The sequence below is a fragment of the Pararge aegeria genome, chromosome 4, assembly GCF_905163445.1.
Source record: "Pararge aegeria chromosome 4, ilParAegt1.1, whole genome shotgun sequence".
Classification (NCBI taxonomy): Eukaryota; Metazoa; Arthropoda; class Insecta; order Lepidoptera; family Nymphalidae; genus Pararge; species Pararge aegeria.
Window position 1 is genome coordinate 12,256,201 of NC_053183.1, and position 14,244 is coordinate 12,270,444.

At 36.5% G+C, this 14,244-nt stretch overlaps 1 protein-coding gene across 1 annotated transcript in view; it reads left to right on the plus strand.

Moving 5' to 3' along the window:
• The window catches only part of LOC120637757 (NAD(P) transhydrogenase, mitochondrial), a 50,809-nt gene that overhangs the window by 6,510 nt on the left and 30,055 nt on the right, over positions 1–14,244 (plus strand). The window contains exons 7-17 of the mRNA XM_039909747.1: positions 2,927–3,082; positions 3,832–4,036; positions 6,472–6,678; positions 7,491–7,571; positions 8,686–8,831; positions 9,829–9,917; positions 10,320–10,404; positions 10,747–10,860; positions 11,857–12,023; positions 12,944–13,081; positions 13,717–13,934. Coding sequence (XP_039765681.1) covers positions 2,927–3,082; positions 3,832–4,036; positions 6,472–6,678; positions 7,491–7,571; positions 8,686–8,831; positions 9,829–9,917; positions 10,320–10,404; positions 10,747–10,860; positions 11,857–12,023; positions 12,944–13,081; positions 13,717–13,934 — 1,606 coding nt within the window. The remainder of the gene's footprint in view (positions 1–2,926; positions 3,083–3,831; positions 4,037–6,471; positions 6,679–7,490; positions 7,572–8,685; positions 8,832–9,828; positions 9,918–10,319; positions 10,405–10,746; positions 10,861–11,856; positions 12,024–12,943; positions 13,082–13,716; positions 13,935–14,244) is intronic.

Genomic DNA, 14,244 nt, shown 5'->3' on the forward strand with positions numbered 1-14,244 from the left:
TTTATAATATTACTAAAGATTATTGGTATTTAAGTATTCGAATTACATTATTACTTACTAAAAAGGGAGTTTGATTACAGTTTTTTGATTTTTGGTTTCTGAAAACGCGAAAACATATCTTACTGACAGTCCGATTTGAAAAATGTTATTTCATTTGATAGTTCGATAATTGAAAAAAGTTATAGGCTATTTTACATATATCACGCTGTTACGAGTCGAGCTATGGGAGGGCGATGCGACGCGGTGGGTCGTATAATGAAAGTTTGTATTGAACAATATACTCATCAAAAGTTGACGCATACGTTTGCTACAGAACCGATATGTATATTACCCTAGTAGGTATGCCTAGGTCTCTATCTATTTTATATTCTCCACTCGTGACTGACCTGTTTAACGTATCATATTATCTAGTGCTAACTACTAATAGAACGTGTTCCTGTGTGTATATGTAGAAATATATATTCAATGATCATCAGTCTGTTTGTGGTACTTAAATTATGATCGTTATTAGCGTATCTATTTATTTCACCTTTTTAATCCCTACCTTTTGTCTTTTGAGATTAAGTTGCTGAGTATTCCAAAACGAGGTTCAATAAACATGATATTTTTCATTTTTCGTTAAGTACTATTAATAAATCTTTAAAATTCTTTAAACAAAAAAAAAAAGATAATATTATGTTATCTAGGCCATAATTCTGACTAAATGGTTATCCGTGGTACCTACACGATTATATAAATAAATAAATAAATATACTACGACAATACATACATTGCCACCTAGCCCCAAAGTTAGCGTAGCTTGTGTTATGGGTACTAAGATGACTGATGAATATTTTTACGAATAATATATATAAATACTACCACGTAGCATTTTAGCCTGCTACATCCATAAATCGAATACTTCCATATACTCATTTCACAATTAAAGCTAAACATACATTTATCGTACCGTATTATTTTTTACTAGCTGTAGTTACGTAACAAAAATACTGCAATTTTGTCATCATATTGGGCTTATTATGAATGCAGTAGATGATAACAGTTGCTATCGTCTACTTGTATCAAATAAACCTCGATAAACATTTATCACCAAATGTTTGTGATTTTATCCTTTACCTACTTGCCTCTTTGACTTTCTACGTATCATTTATACATTTTCTAGCTGTGGCCCACGGTAACTGTTAGTTGTAAAGTATCCTATCTCCCATCTCTAGAATGCAACATAAGTACCTGGACATTACGATCGCTATTTGCACCTAAGTTTATGGCAATACACTGTGACTTCATAATTGATAATTAAATGACATCTTTGTAAACGTGTGTATTATGAAAATAAAGTTCTATCTATCAATCGCTAAAGCCGCGCATAGGGACCGATGCATGCATTATATGCCAGATTGTATCAAGATCGGTACAGTGTTCAAGTTGAACATAGTTAATCCACAAACAAACAAACAAAGAGGCACACTTTCGCATTTATAGTTTATTTGACTTATTATCCAAGGATTTGGCAACTATTTATAAACATCAATTGTATATGCTTTTTTATCACTTTTATATCAACACATTATATCTCAAGGTCTTTTGTATAACTCTAGTCAAACATGTGGGTGAAATAATTTGCATAATATAATCTGGATGGCAAATATTTACGAAGCTGTGTAAACGAGCTAACAATTATTGCTAAAATGTCAGACACGATTTTACAGTAATAATCGATGTTTTTGTTTGAGGTAGATTAAAAATAATACGGTTAAGTGAGTATCGAGCCGCACTCTAAGAGAGCTGCTGAGTATTTTAATAACAAATTTTTTTAGCGATGAGCTAGCGCTAATAGCCTAGTGTTAACTTCGAGATCCCTTTCGGAGTAACCGTGCTCGATTCTCGGCACGCACCACTAAGTTTTTTTAATTATATGCGTTTTAACTTAAGGAAATATTACTTCCTTTAATGGTGAAGAAAAACATCGTGAGGAAACTGCATGCCTGAGACTTTTGCATAATGTTCTCAAAGGTTTGCGAAGCCTTCCTATTCGTACTTGACCAGCGTGGTGGACTAAGGCTTTAACCTTAGATCAGTTTTCTTTCTCAGAGCAGACCCGTCCCTAAAGTAAGTCGGTTGACAGTTAGTAGTAATTTTAGTATGAATGTACGCTGTAATGAAATGTAACTCTTATTGGAATTCTAGATTATTGAACATATTTCTAAATTTCTTTAAAATTATAAACTGTTTTTCAGCAATGAATTTCAAGATACCTTTTCATATCCTGATTTCCGATAACATTGTAACTACTTATCTAGGAAAAATACAACATGTCTATGTTGGCGGGATAACTTTTATCTTCTTGTTTCAAGTGTATTGTTATGCATACAAATATAACCTACTCACTTCACAAAATTTATCTTGTTTTCTGTTTCGTCAGATTTTTGTATCTGCAAAGTTGATGTTTATTTAAGCAGTGGTGTCAATCCATATGGATTGACAAATCAACGAAATCTTCCTTTCGTTTCCTTTCGCTAGGTTTGATGAATTTGTGCCAATAATGATAAAAACGCTTTTACAACCTCCGTTTTAAAACAGTTTCGGACTATAACGAAACTGTTTCATCGGGGGGCGTCCATAAATTACGTAAGGTGTTTTTTTTAATTTTCTGTCCCTCCCTCTCCCCCTGGTGAGATGTCGGTGAGATTTTATTCAAACCCCTCCCCCATTCTCACGTGAGATTTTTCAAAATGTGGCTTCCTTACGTTAACGCGTTGGATTTTTATTGTAAAAAGACCAATGGACCAAAATAGTAAATTTTTTTTTGTTTCAATCAGGAAAAAAAACTGCGTGATATTTGCCGAAATCCCCCTCTCTCCAACGTAAGATTAGATGAGATTTGCCTCGACCACATGTTATGAACGCCCCCTTATTGCATATGCAGGAAGAAGGGGCTGGCGCAGGCGGCTATGCCAAAGAGATGAGTGAGGAGTTCCTCAACGCTGAACGAGCATTGCTGGGCAAGGAAGCCAGGACATCAGATGTAGTTATTAGCACAGCACTCATTCCGGGAAAACCCGCGCCTGTGCTTATTTTAGAGGTAACATTTACAAATTCCAAATTCGTACCCTAAGTTTAGTACATCATCGGCTACCTTTACCTTATGTAAGAAACCTTAATTTCTAGTTTATTAATATTTAATCTTTTTTTTATAATATAATTTAAGGACCAAACAGAGCAACACATCGCAGGGCCCGCAAGGGACAATACCTAGAAAGTGCGACCCTGTTTCCATCAACATGAGGCATAAGTGTTAAGCCTACCGGAACACAGGCTTGCTGCTTGGCGTCAGAACTAAGCGTGATTTAAGACTCCTGTGATGATTTCATTAGATTAAATAAGATACTTTAATTTATTAAGAAATTTTTTTTGGGATGAACTTAGTGCATACAAATATTTTTTTTTACTACCGTCTTAATTAGAAGCAGAAGAAGAAGAAATACTTTATTGCACAATTTTAACACAAACATCAAAATGTACATAAAATAAAGAATAAACAAAATAACAAGAATTGTAGGCATGCAAAGGCGGCCTTATTGCTGCAAGCAATCTCTTACAGGCAACTTCTGGCAGAAGGAAAAGCTGCAAGAGAGCGGGAGGGCTTAATTTAATTAGTTCTTATTGTTAGTAAATCACAGAAGTAGAGCAGGTATAATTGTATCAAAATGCCAAATAATGCTATAGTTTATATTAGAGTAAGTAGTTTATTGTCAGTTTTGTTAACTCAATAATAAAAAAAAGTCAAAAATAATGCATTGCATTTAATTAAGAAAGTGTGGTTTATTTTAGGATGCAGTGCGAAACATGGCACCCGGCAGTGTTATAGTAGATCTGGCAGCTGAAATGGGGGGCAATGTGCAAACCACTACCAAGGGCAAAATCACAAAGGTGTATGACGTCACACATATCGGCTTAACAGACTTGCCGAGCAGGATGCCCGCGCATGCCTCGACCCTATACGCGAATAACATATCCGCCTTTTTGTTGAGTATAGGTAAGTTTTTTTTTTTTTATTAAAACTGGTCGTAATTATTATGCGAAAGCTTTCTATTAATGGACATAAATGTCTGACTACAAGCAAAGATAGGCGAAGAAGGTATATCCGCATCCTGTAAGCGTCCCAATGCTGGGAACAGCTTTGTCTCTCAGGAGATACGGCTTTAAAGCATAGACCCACCACGCTGGTCCAATGCGGATTTGTGAGCGTTAACGAATATTCGACGTCAAGCAAGTGGTGGCTGTATGTGTTCTCCGAGGCATGGGGGTTGATATTTATCTCAATATCTAAAAATTCTCGGCCCGACCCGGGATTCAAACCAAGAACATCGTGATACGTAGTTTAACAAGTCTTAGAGCACTGGGGCTCAACTCCTGGTGAGCTTGCCCCTATTGATCGGTTATCACAGAGTTACAAGCCTTATGAAAAAAAAAACTTATATGCGCCCGATACGAGAGTCCTCAACGCCTATCTCTTAACTCCCAACATTGCTGTTAAAGAGATTTCAAAATCTCCGAACCGGTTCATGTACATCTCAACCAACAGTTCTTATTTCGAACGCATCTCTTACTTTCCACTACTGCTCACCTTTAACAGGTCTCGAAAATTTATTTGTGTAGCTTATCCGACACCTCGTCACATTAGTGTTTGCGGCCTCTACTTTATGTAAGTTCCTACTCATCTCTTCAAAAAGTGGCTTAATCACGTCACGAAAACGTTACCTCTCATCGCAACTGCTCATCCTTTATTTTATTTTATTTTTTAATTGGAAAACCAACAGTTGTAGATACTAAATAGTCAACAAATTATAAATAGTCAACAAATTATCTGTACGAAGTCAGTCTCGTGGACCAGTCCATCCGTGTCCAGATAAAATCACGCTTTATAAAAAAATATTAATATTAAGCCGTCTTGAAGCCAAATTTGATTAATTGTAGATTGGAATGTTTTAGCATAACTTCAGTTGCATTATAATATCGTGCAATCTAAATATTAAACTTCCACACCTTTCGAAACGATTTATCAAATTCTGATAAAGACTTAAATTATTATGAGTTGGATAATAAGATAATACAAACAAAATTAACAATGTACAGAAAGTTTCGAGTTCACGTAAGTTAAGAAGGTAAAAAATAAGTACCTAAAACATTATCTACAGATAAGACTTATCTCCCAAAAACATTCATTTCGTTGTTTACTTCTTATTTGTAATTACCTAATTATATAACTTCGGTAATTATAACAATGTGCCAAATACAATTATAATACCTGTTTCTTAAAATTTAATTAACTTAATACATTTTTAAATTTAAAAAATAATAATAAATACACTACGACAATACACACCGCGCCATCTAGCCCCAAAGTAAGCGTAACTCGTGTTATGGCCTGTGAATAGGTAGATAACTGATGATTATTTTAATGAATTATATAAATAAATACTTATAATAAGCAGATAACAACACCCGGACACTCAAAAATAATCATCCTCATCACACAAACATTTTCCAGTTGTGGGAATCGAACCCACAACCTTAGACTCAGAAGACAGGGTCAACACTGTACCAATCTGCCGTCATAATTTATAAATTAAATTTTAAAAACCTTGTTTATTTTTTAAAAAAAATTATTCTAAATATAATATTCTTAATTTAAATCAAACCGCTAATCTAATTCTCGTTAACAAATGATAAGTCGGTTAAGTTTTAGTCGGTTTTCTAAACAATACGATTTGCGACTATATTTCATACTTTGTCAAATTATTTACCCAACTGCGTAGTATTCTGAAAGATCATCAATCAATTAATGAATTAATTGGGCAACTTCTTGTCTTATCAAGAATGTGTGTATTGTGATATAATACGATAAATATAACAATAACATAATAGAACAATGACTTTATACTATCGATATATCGACTTTATAAGCCCAAAGGTTTTTAGGTTTTGCTGTTATTTATTTTGTGGTTCCTTCTCTAGATTTGAGATAATAATTTCGAAAATAAAATTAGACTGACCTTACTTAGTACGCGTTAGCAGGAGTATAACAATGATCAAATGATAGTAATAATAAACGAGACCGACGACATTTTAGCTTGTCATCCGGGTTACAGTGTACGGAAGTGGTCAACATATCTTCCCTAACGCTGAAACCAAGAAAAACATCTCAACATAAGAGTGAAAAACATACGTACCTGACCTGGAACTGGCGACCCGTATTCCATTACACTATCTAATTATTACTTGTACTATATTTTAGCGTTGAATAATCTGCAATTACTACTATATACTGCGAACATTGCTCAGCGTGGTGATTATAGGCAAACACACCCGTTGGGAGAGACCTTAAATTCAGTAGTTGACTGTTATAGGCTATTGATGGTACTCATTAAAAACGTATGTACTTTCAATAATATTTAATTTTTGTTGCAGGCAATAATGATCACTTTCACATAAATCTCGAGGACGAGGTAACTCGAGGCGCCATAGTGCTTAAAGCCGGTGAACTATTGTGGCCCGCACCGCCCGCACCCAGCATGCCGCCCGCAGAGACTCCTGTGAAAGCCAACGCCGCTGCCAAACTTGAACCACCGAATCCTTTCAACGAAACGCTAAAGGACACCTTCCTATATTCTACGGGTAAGATTTATAGCGGCCGAATCTAGAATAATTATGAAGTATTCCGTAAACGTACTACATAGAATTAGATAGAGTAGCAAAAATTAGGTGGTACATAAAATATATTTTAAAAAGAATTTTGCATTTTTAATTGAATGGTCAGTTATATTTTAAACGACATATTTAGGGTTGAATCTTTCTGAATTATTTAATTATTCCGAGTGCCACCCAGCTGAAGAAGAATATAAATGCGAAAGTTTGTTTTTATGAATGGATGGATGTTTGTTACTCTTTCATGCAAAAACTATAGAACCAATGTGACTGAATTCCGGAATGGAGATAGATTATACCCTGGACTAACACATAAGCTGCTTTTTATCCCGGGAAAATAAACGGTTCCCGCAGGATTCATGAAAAACCAAAAAAACCTGAATCGTGCTATAATTCGCGATCGTGGGCAACAGCTGGTATTTTATATTTAGGCAATATGCACTATGTATCAAATACATTTTGTAAGCGTATTTGATAGTGGTTAGGGCTTCGGCATGGGATTAGGGGGGACTGAGTTCCCCGCCACGCACCTCTTACTATTCAGATTTATGTGCGTTTTGAATTTATGTAATTAAATATCACTTGCTTTAACGGTAAAGGAGAAAATTGTGAGGATAGCTGTATGCCTTAGAGTTCTCCATACTAGACTCGACACGCCAATCCGCACTGTGCCAGCGTGGTGGATTAGCCCTAAAACCCTTCTCATTCTGAGAGGGATCCGCGCCCTGTAGTGGGCCGGTAATGGGTTAATGGTTATGATAAAGATGACATCTTATTTGCAGGTTTAGCTAGTTTAATTGGACTTGGAATAGCGTCTCCGAATCCCGCATTTACAACTATGACAACTACTCTCGCATTATCGGGTAAGTAAAATTATCTAGAATTACCTTTATAATGTGTTTGGTTCAATGGCTTTCGGTGATTTGGCTCGTTAGGATAGTGGCTGTGAGTTTTAAAGTACGTTTTGTCCCCTTATACCTTTACGCAGTGGCGTGCACAGAAGGTATGCAAATGATATAAATTGAAAGAAATCTCCAGTACGAGTTATAAATACTTAAGGATAGGCTTTTTATAATTCTTACAATGCCTATCCTTAAGTTTTTTATAACTCGTACTGGCGTTTTTCTTCATGTTATATCATCTGCATATCCTTTGCATACCCTCTATGCACGCCACTGTATATACGCCCATTCATCACCGCAGCTGATGCTTCATACAATTACCTAATTTTTAAGTGTCTTATCCTTTCTGATCGGGGATAAAACTTAAGCTTTTGCTTCGGAGAGATTGATACGGCTGTTTTTTTTTAAATAGAAATAGTTGTTTTAGTTAGTTTCAGATCTTTGTGACGTGATGCGTATCAGTTACGGCTTTGTACGCGTCGATTGAATATAATCGACGCACAGATGTTCGTAGTCACGTAGTAGTGTGTGCGTAGAAGATCTACGCACACACTCCGAAGTATATCTTTTAATAAAATAGACACGCGATCTTGGCCGCAACTAAAGGTTTAAATGGCTTCTTATATTCTAAATGTTTCTCACAGGTGGTTTAGGTTAACACACTACCGTGTGCTGGAACTAGACCTCATACTGGGGAGCTTTACACACTTACAACCTGTGCTGACCCTCTGGAGTTGAGGTTAAATCCAATATTAGTTCCTGATCATACTCCGAAATATATCTTGTAAAATTGACACGCGATTTTGGGTGCAACGATAGATTTAGACTTAAATGGCCTGTCCTAATATTCTAATTATTTCTCACAGGTTATCACACAGTATAGGGTCTAGTGCCAGCTTTACACTCTCCTCTTATAACCTGTGCTGACACTTTCGAGTTGAGGTTGTAACTAAAAAGAATATTAGTTCCACAGCACACTCCGAAATATTTCTTGCAAATTAGGCATGTGATTTTGGGTGTAACGATAGATTTAGATTTATATGGCCTGTCCTAATATTCTTATTATTTCTCACAGGTGTGGTAGGTTATCACACAGTATGGGGTGTGGTGCCAGCTTTACACTCGCCTCTTATGTCAGTAACGAATGCGGTATCAGGAATTACAGCTGTCGGTGGATTACTGCTTATGGGCGGCGGTTACGTACCTGAGACCCCTGTACAGGTAAAGTTAGTGAATTTAGATATTATGCCCACAGGTCCATAACAAATTTCTTCGTTTTATGCAAGGTTGTTCCCGTTGCATGCTTGTCTTATTTGTTTGACGAAATTCATTATATCTTGGTGTATTATTACAGTATCGTATCGTATACGTGACATTTATATAGAATCGTATTGGTAATCGAAACCAGATTGCTTCTAAAAATATTTTCAAATGGCAATGTGAGATGGTGATAATAAAATCTAGTTCCCCCTCGTCTTTTTACCATCGAACCGTGAGGCACCCTAAGGATCTGCATCCTTACGTGGTCGATATACCGCGGACGCGCACGAAGCGCTTCGCTTCTCGTTTCTGATCCGCACCGCTACGATCTGGAATGCTCTTCCAGCTTCCATTTTCCCCAGTTCTTACAACTATGGTTGTACCTTCAAATCAAGAGTGAATAGGCATCTTCTAGGCAAGCGCGCTCCACCTTAGGCTGCATCATCACTTACCATCAGGTGTGATTGCAGTCAAGCGCTCGTCTATAAATTAAAAAAAAAAAAAACAGCACCCACCAAACCAGGGCGCGTTTGGGACCACGAGGGTTCCTTAGTCCGAGGGAGCTTTAGTTTTAGGTTTACGAATATTTAGTTATTGCCATCACTACTCACTACTATGTGCATATTTTGTATGTAATGAACGCATCAAAAGTGCCACAATTGTGCCTACTTGAATAAAAAAATATTTAACTTGACTTGACTATAGGTTTTAAAATCGAAACTGATGTACTGAGAAACTAGTTTCTGAAATTGAATTTTACCAATTAAATTCAATATAATACGTGTTTAAAGTTTGTCTACGTACTACTAAGTCTTGATACATAAATAATAAACCCAAAGTCTGGCTTGAAAATGAAATAAATAAGATCAAAACAAGGATATTGTATTTTTGTAAGCTGAAATTTTTTATTAGTAGTTGTTTGAAAGAACAATCACTGAATCAAGCTCTTTTGTTGCAGTGGTTAGCCAGTACTGCAGCACTCATCTCATTTGTTAACGTGTTCGGCGGATTCTTAGTCACACAGCGTATGTTGGATATGTTTAAGAGGTAATATATGAAGTAGATACATTTTACATTATTAAATAACACATTGTATTTTTTTTTTCATTCCATTACAAGTTAGCCCTTGACTGCAATTTCACCTGTTAGAAGGTAGCGGGCTAACCTGTTAGGCAGTATGGTAATCATACCCCTAATCGGTTTCTATGCGACATTGCACCGGACCGCTACCTCGCTTAGCAACACGTCTTTGTCCGTTGGTAACTAGCCACGGCCAAAGTCTCCCACCAGACCTTACCTGAGAAAATTCAGAAATTATAAAATCTCGAATTGCCTGTTGGGAATCGAACCTAGGACCTCCTACTTTAATTCACAACGCTCACCGTTGCGCCAGAAAGGTCGTCAAAATATAATCGTATATAAGAAAGTACTAATAAAACATTTGTTTAGGCCAGGCGACCCACCAGAATATGGTTACCTCTACAGCATTCCTGCCGCAGCTCTGCTTGGAGGATACCTAACAACGGCAATGCAGGTAAACATTTATAAGAAGCAGTTAATGCTCCCGGAGAGAAATATGCACCGAGTATCAAAAAAAGAAACATAATTATATTTTTACTGTACCGAATAATACTTTAGGAGTTGTTTATATGTTGGATCTTGTGGTGCTAATCTAGTTAGGCAACGTGTGAAACGTTTATTATTATTATAAACACTTGTTAATTTGCAAACAAAATTTTTACCAAGGAGACTTATTAAACTCCGAATTTCCAAAAATGACGGATGAATAGTTGGAACTATTGAAATGTGGTCTCATTGAAATCTTCATATTTGTGAACCGAGTCCGAATACGCATTTATTTTGACTTTTATAATAGGGTTATCCTGAAGTACATCAGATGGCATACCTCGCTTCTTCGTTGTGCTGCGTCGGCGCTCTAGCCGGTCTCAGCTCACAGACCACTGCGCGTAAAGGAAACTACCTCGGAATGGTAAGTTTATACTTGAGTTCAGTACCTAACGATTGTCATACATGCGCAAATACTCCTGAACAATTAATATACCATATAAATTGAATTATTAATGAAATTAACTAATAACATCTTGGAGATGTCTCTCAAAAAGTTTATATTAAACGTACGCTTATAGAGAAGTCCTATTATAGTATGACTAAGTAATCGATTAAAAAGCTTGGGTGTGAATTATTGCAGGTTGCTCTTCTAATAATTTTAAATGACAATGTGAGATGGTGATAACAAAATAAAAATACCCGGCTAAGTTTGTTGTGGGCTTTTTATACCAGGACGCGTTTTGAACCCTCGAAGCTTTAGTTTTAAGTTTACGAATATGGTTATCGCCATCATCTACCGTGTAATTCTCATGTAATGTACGCATCAAAAGTGCCATCTATGGGCCTACTTGAATAAAGATATTTTTGACTGACTTTAGAGTAGATGGTATTCCGGTATACCTACCTGTTTTTCGTTATAAAAAGTGCATCCAATGATTAGAAAAAGGCATTCATATAGATAAGACGTAGCAAAAGACTCGACCCAAGTCCCGCTCATTGTAATCTTGATGACAAAAGCTTCAATATTTTGATCATTGTAAAGGCATTGAGACAATAAAGACTACTTAGAACCTTATTCCTACGACTTTTTTTTTTTGTAAAACTTTAATACAGTTTTCTTGCCATTGCTTCAATAATATCATGATTTGTAATTTTTCTTCTCATAAAAACATAACTTAACTTTCAAAAGACGTAGTAGTAACGTCCTAGTCTGCTGAAACGGTTTTTAAAATTAGTTGTAAAGCCAAAACAGTTTTTCAGACGTTTCAGTACATTTATTTTTAAACGTGGCCACTTGGGTTTTAAGCTCGTCTTACCGTGCTGAATCTTTAGTAATATGAGTTTGCACTACTCTCGTAATTACATTATATGTATACAATTTTGACAAGAAATTGAAGTGAATTCGATATTCATACAGATTGGTGTTACGGGAGGAATAGCAGCTACATTGGGAATGTTGACCCCCAACGCAGAGGTGTTGGCACAAATGATTGGTGTAGCTGGTATAGGTGGTCTACTTGGAAGCGTTATCGCTAAGAAGATCGACATAACCGACTTGCCTCAACTTGTAGCTGGTTTCCACAGGTAAATTAAAAACGCGTTATTCCACAGGTAAATTACAAACGCGTAATCTCTCTTGTAGGGTTTTCCGCACTTCGCTGTCTATGTCCGATGGACGTTTGGTTTTCTCTTGAGACGGCTCCCCGTACCCATAAAATACGCGTTGATAGACTGCAAACCTGGCTAGCTGGACACGCGACGGTTAAAAAATAATCATAGGAAGTTGTTGGACTGACTACAAGATTGTAAAGTGAAATGGTTGGAAGAGGTAATTCATCCGGTTCTAATCAACTCATAATTAAATATCAACAAAAAAGTCATTCGGCTAACTATCATTTATATAAGAGATGTAAAACACTTGTTCCTCATAAACTCTTGAAGAACACAACCGGTGACACTAAAATATTATGTACAACATAACAAATATATTATTCTTGTTTATTCAGCAGTAGTAGGAAGCTGTGATAGCCAGTGGTGGTAGTTACGACGTGGGCTACTTTCTGAGGGACCGATTTCCATCCCCGACACGCAATTTTAACTTTTCGAAGTTATGTGCGTTTGAAGCAGTACCAGTGGCGTGCATTGAGGGTATGCACAGGGTATGCAGACGATATAAAATGAAGAAAATCACCAGTACGAGTTATAAATACTTAAGGGTAGGCTTTATATAACTCTTACAATGCCTATCCTTAAGTTTTTTTTACCTCGTACTAGAGATTTTTTCGATGTTATATCATCTCCATACCCTCTATGCACGCCACTGAGCAGTACATATCCCTTGCTTTAATCAAAATCAACAAGGAAACTTTTGCTGAGCTCTCCATAATATTTTGTGGTGGCTACAGCTTAAACCCTACTTATACCGGGAGAGGACCAGTGTCCGATAGTGGGGTGGTAATGTATAGATAACGATGCTGTTGATGAGAATTGCGTAAATTTTGCAGCTTGGTAGGCATGGCGGCAGTGTTAACGTGCATAGCGACGTATATGCATGATTTCCCTGCCATGGCGTTCGATCCCACTGCGGCCACGCTCAAGACATCACTCTTCCTGGGCACTTATATTGGTGGCATCACATTCACGTAAGTAGAATATAAGGTTCGATTGCAAATGTAATTTTGAGGGAACAAACAAGTTATCGATAGTTCTATCATGCCACATAAGACCTGTCTGTATGTCACAGCCATATGTTGATGGAATATTAAATTAAGAACGCTATGATGTTAAGATTTAGAGTTATTGAGATAATCTTTGTGTTAGATGCCTCCAATACAAGTAAAACGAAAAGGTTTCATTGGACACCCGACAATAAAAATTCTTGAAATTTCGTAAAATGTTAGGACTCTACTAAATTAAAGTTGTATTACAACTTGTGTTTTTTGAATATACACAAAATGGTTGGGCTAAAAAGTTACATTTTCTTGAAAACTGTTCTAGTTTTAAACAAATTATACTCTTATATCCTGTCCTCACTTATCTTAACAGAAGACTTGTAAGAGAATAAAAAAATGTACTAAAAGTAGCTACCGATTTGTAGAAAAAGGACTTAAATTAGTTTGTTTATTGTTGTCTTTTGTTCAAATGCGGGACTGAGATTTTTATTTACATGAGCTAAAGAGCATACGTTTCGGCAGACTATACAGCACACTGCTATTTTTTTAAGTAGTCTCGTTTGCGTTACCATTGTACACAGTCTAATTACGTGTTATGTTTGTAGAGGGTCTCTAGTCGCCTACGGCAAGCTTCAAGGCGTGCTGTCATCAGCCCCGTTGTTGCTGCCTGGTAGACACGCGATCAACGCTGGGTTGCTGGCGGGTTCGCTAGGCTGCGGCGGTGCTCTGCTTGCGTTCCCAGAAGCACCTGGTCTGCCTTTACTTTCTGCTGCCGCCTTACTCAGTGGTATCCAGGGACTGACTTTGACCGCTGCTATTGGAGGTATGCTAGCGATATACCAATTATTATGTACATGAATTTCGCTTTGCTTTCGAGCAGTGAGGTTACTAATGGATGAAATATATTAAACCAATGCTTTTGTTACGTTTTTAACTGTTTATTTATCTCCAAACTATTTCGCTGATCGTTCTAGTTAAAGTTTTTGTATGAAAAAAAAATACCAAAAAAAGGACCAAATTATCGGTTCAAATTTACAAGACACATAAAATTTGTCATAAAAATAAATGTAGGACGCCATCTTTTGTTGAATTATCTTAATTAATCACTTATAACATATGTTTCTTTTCATTAT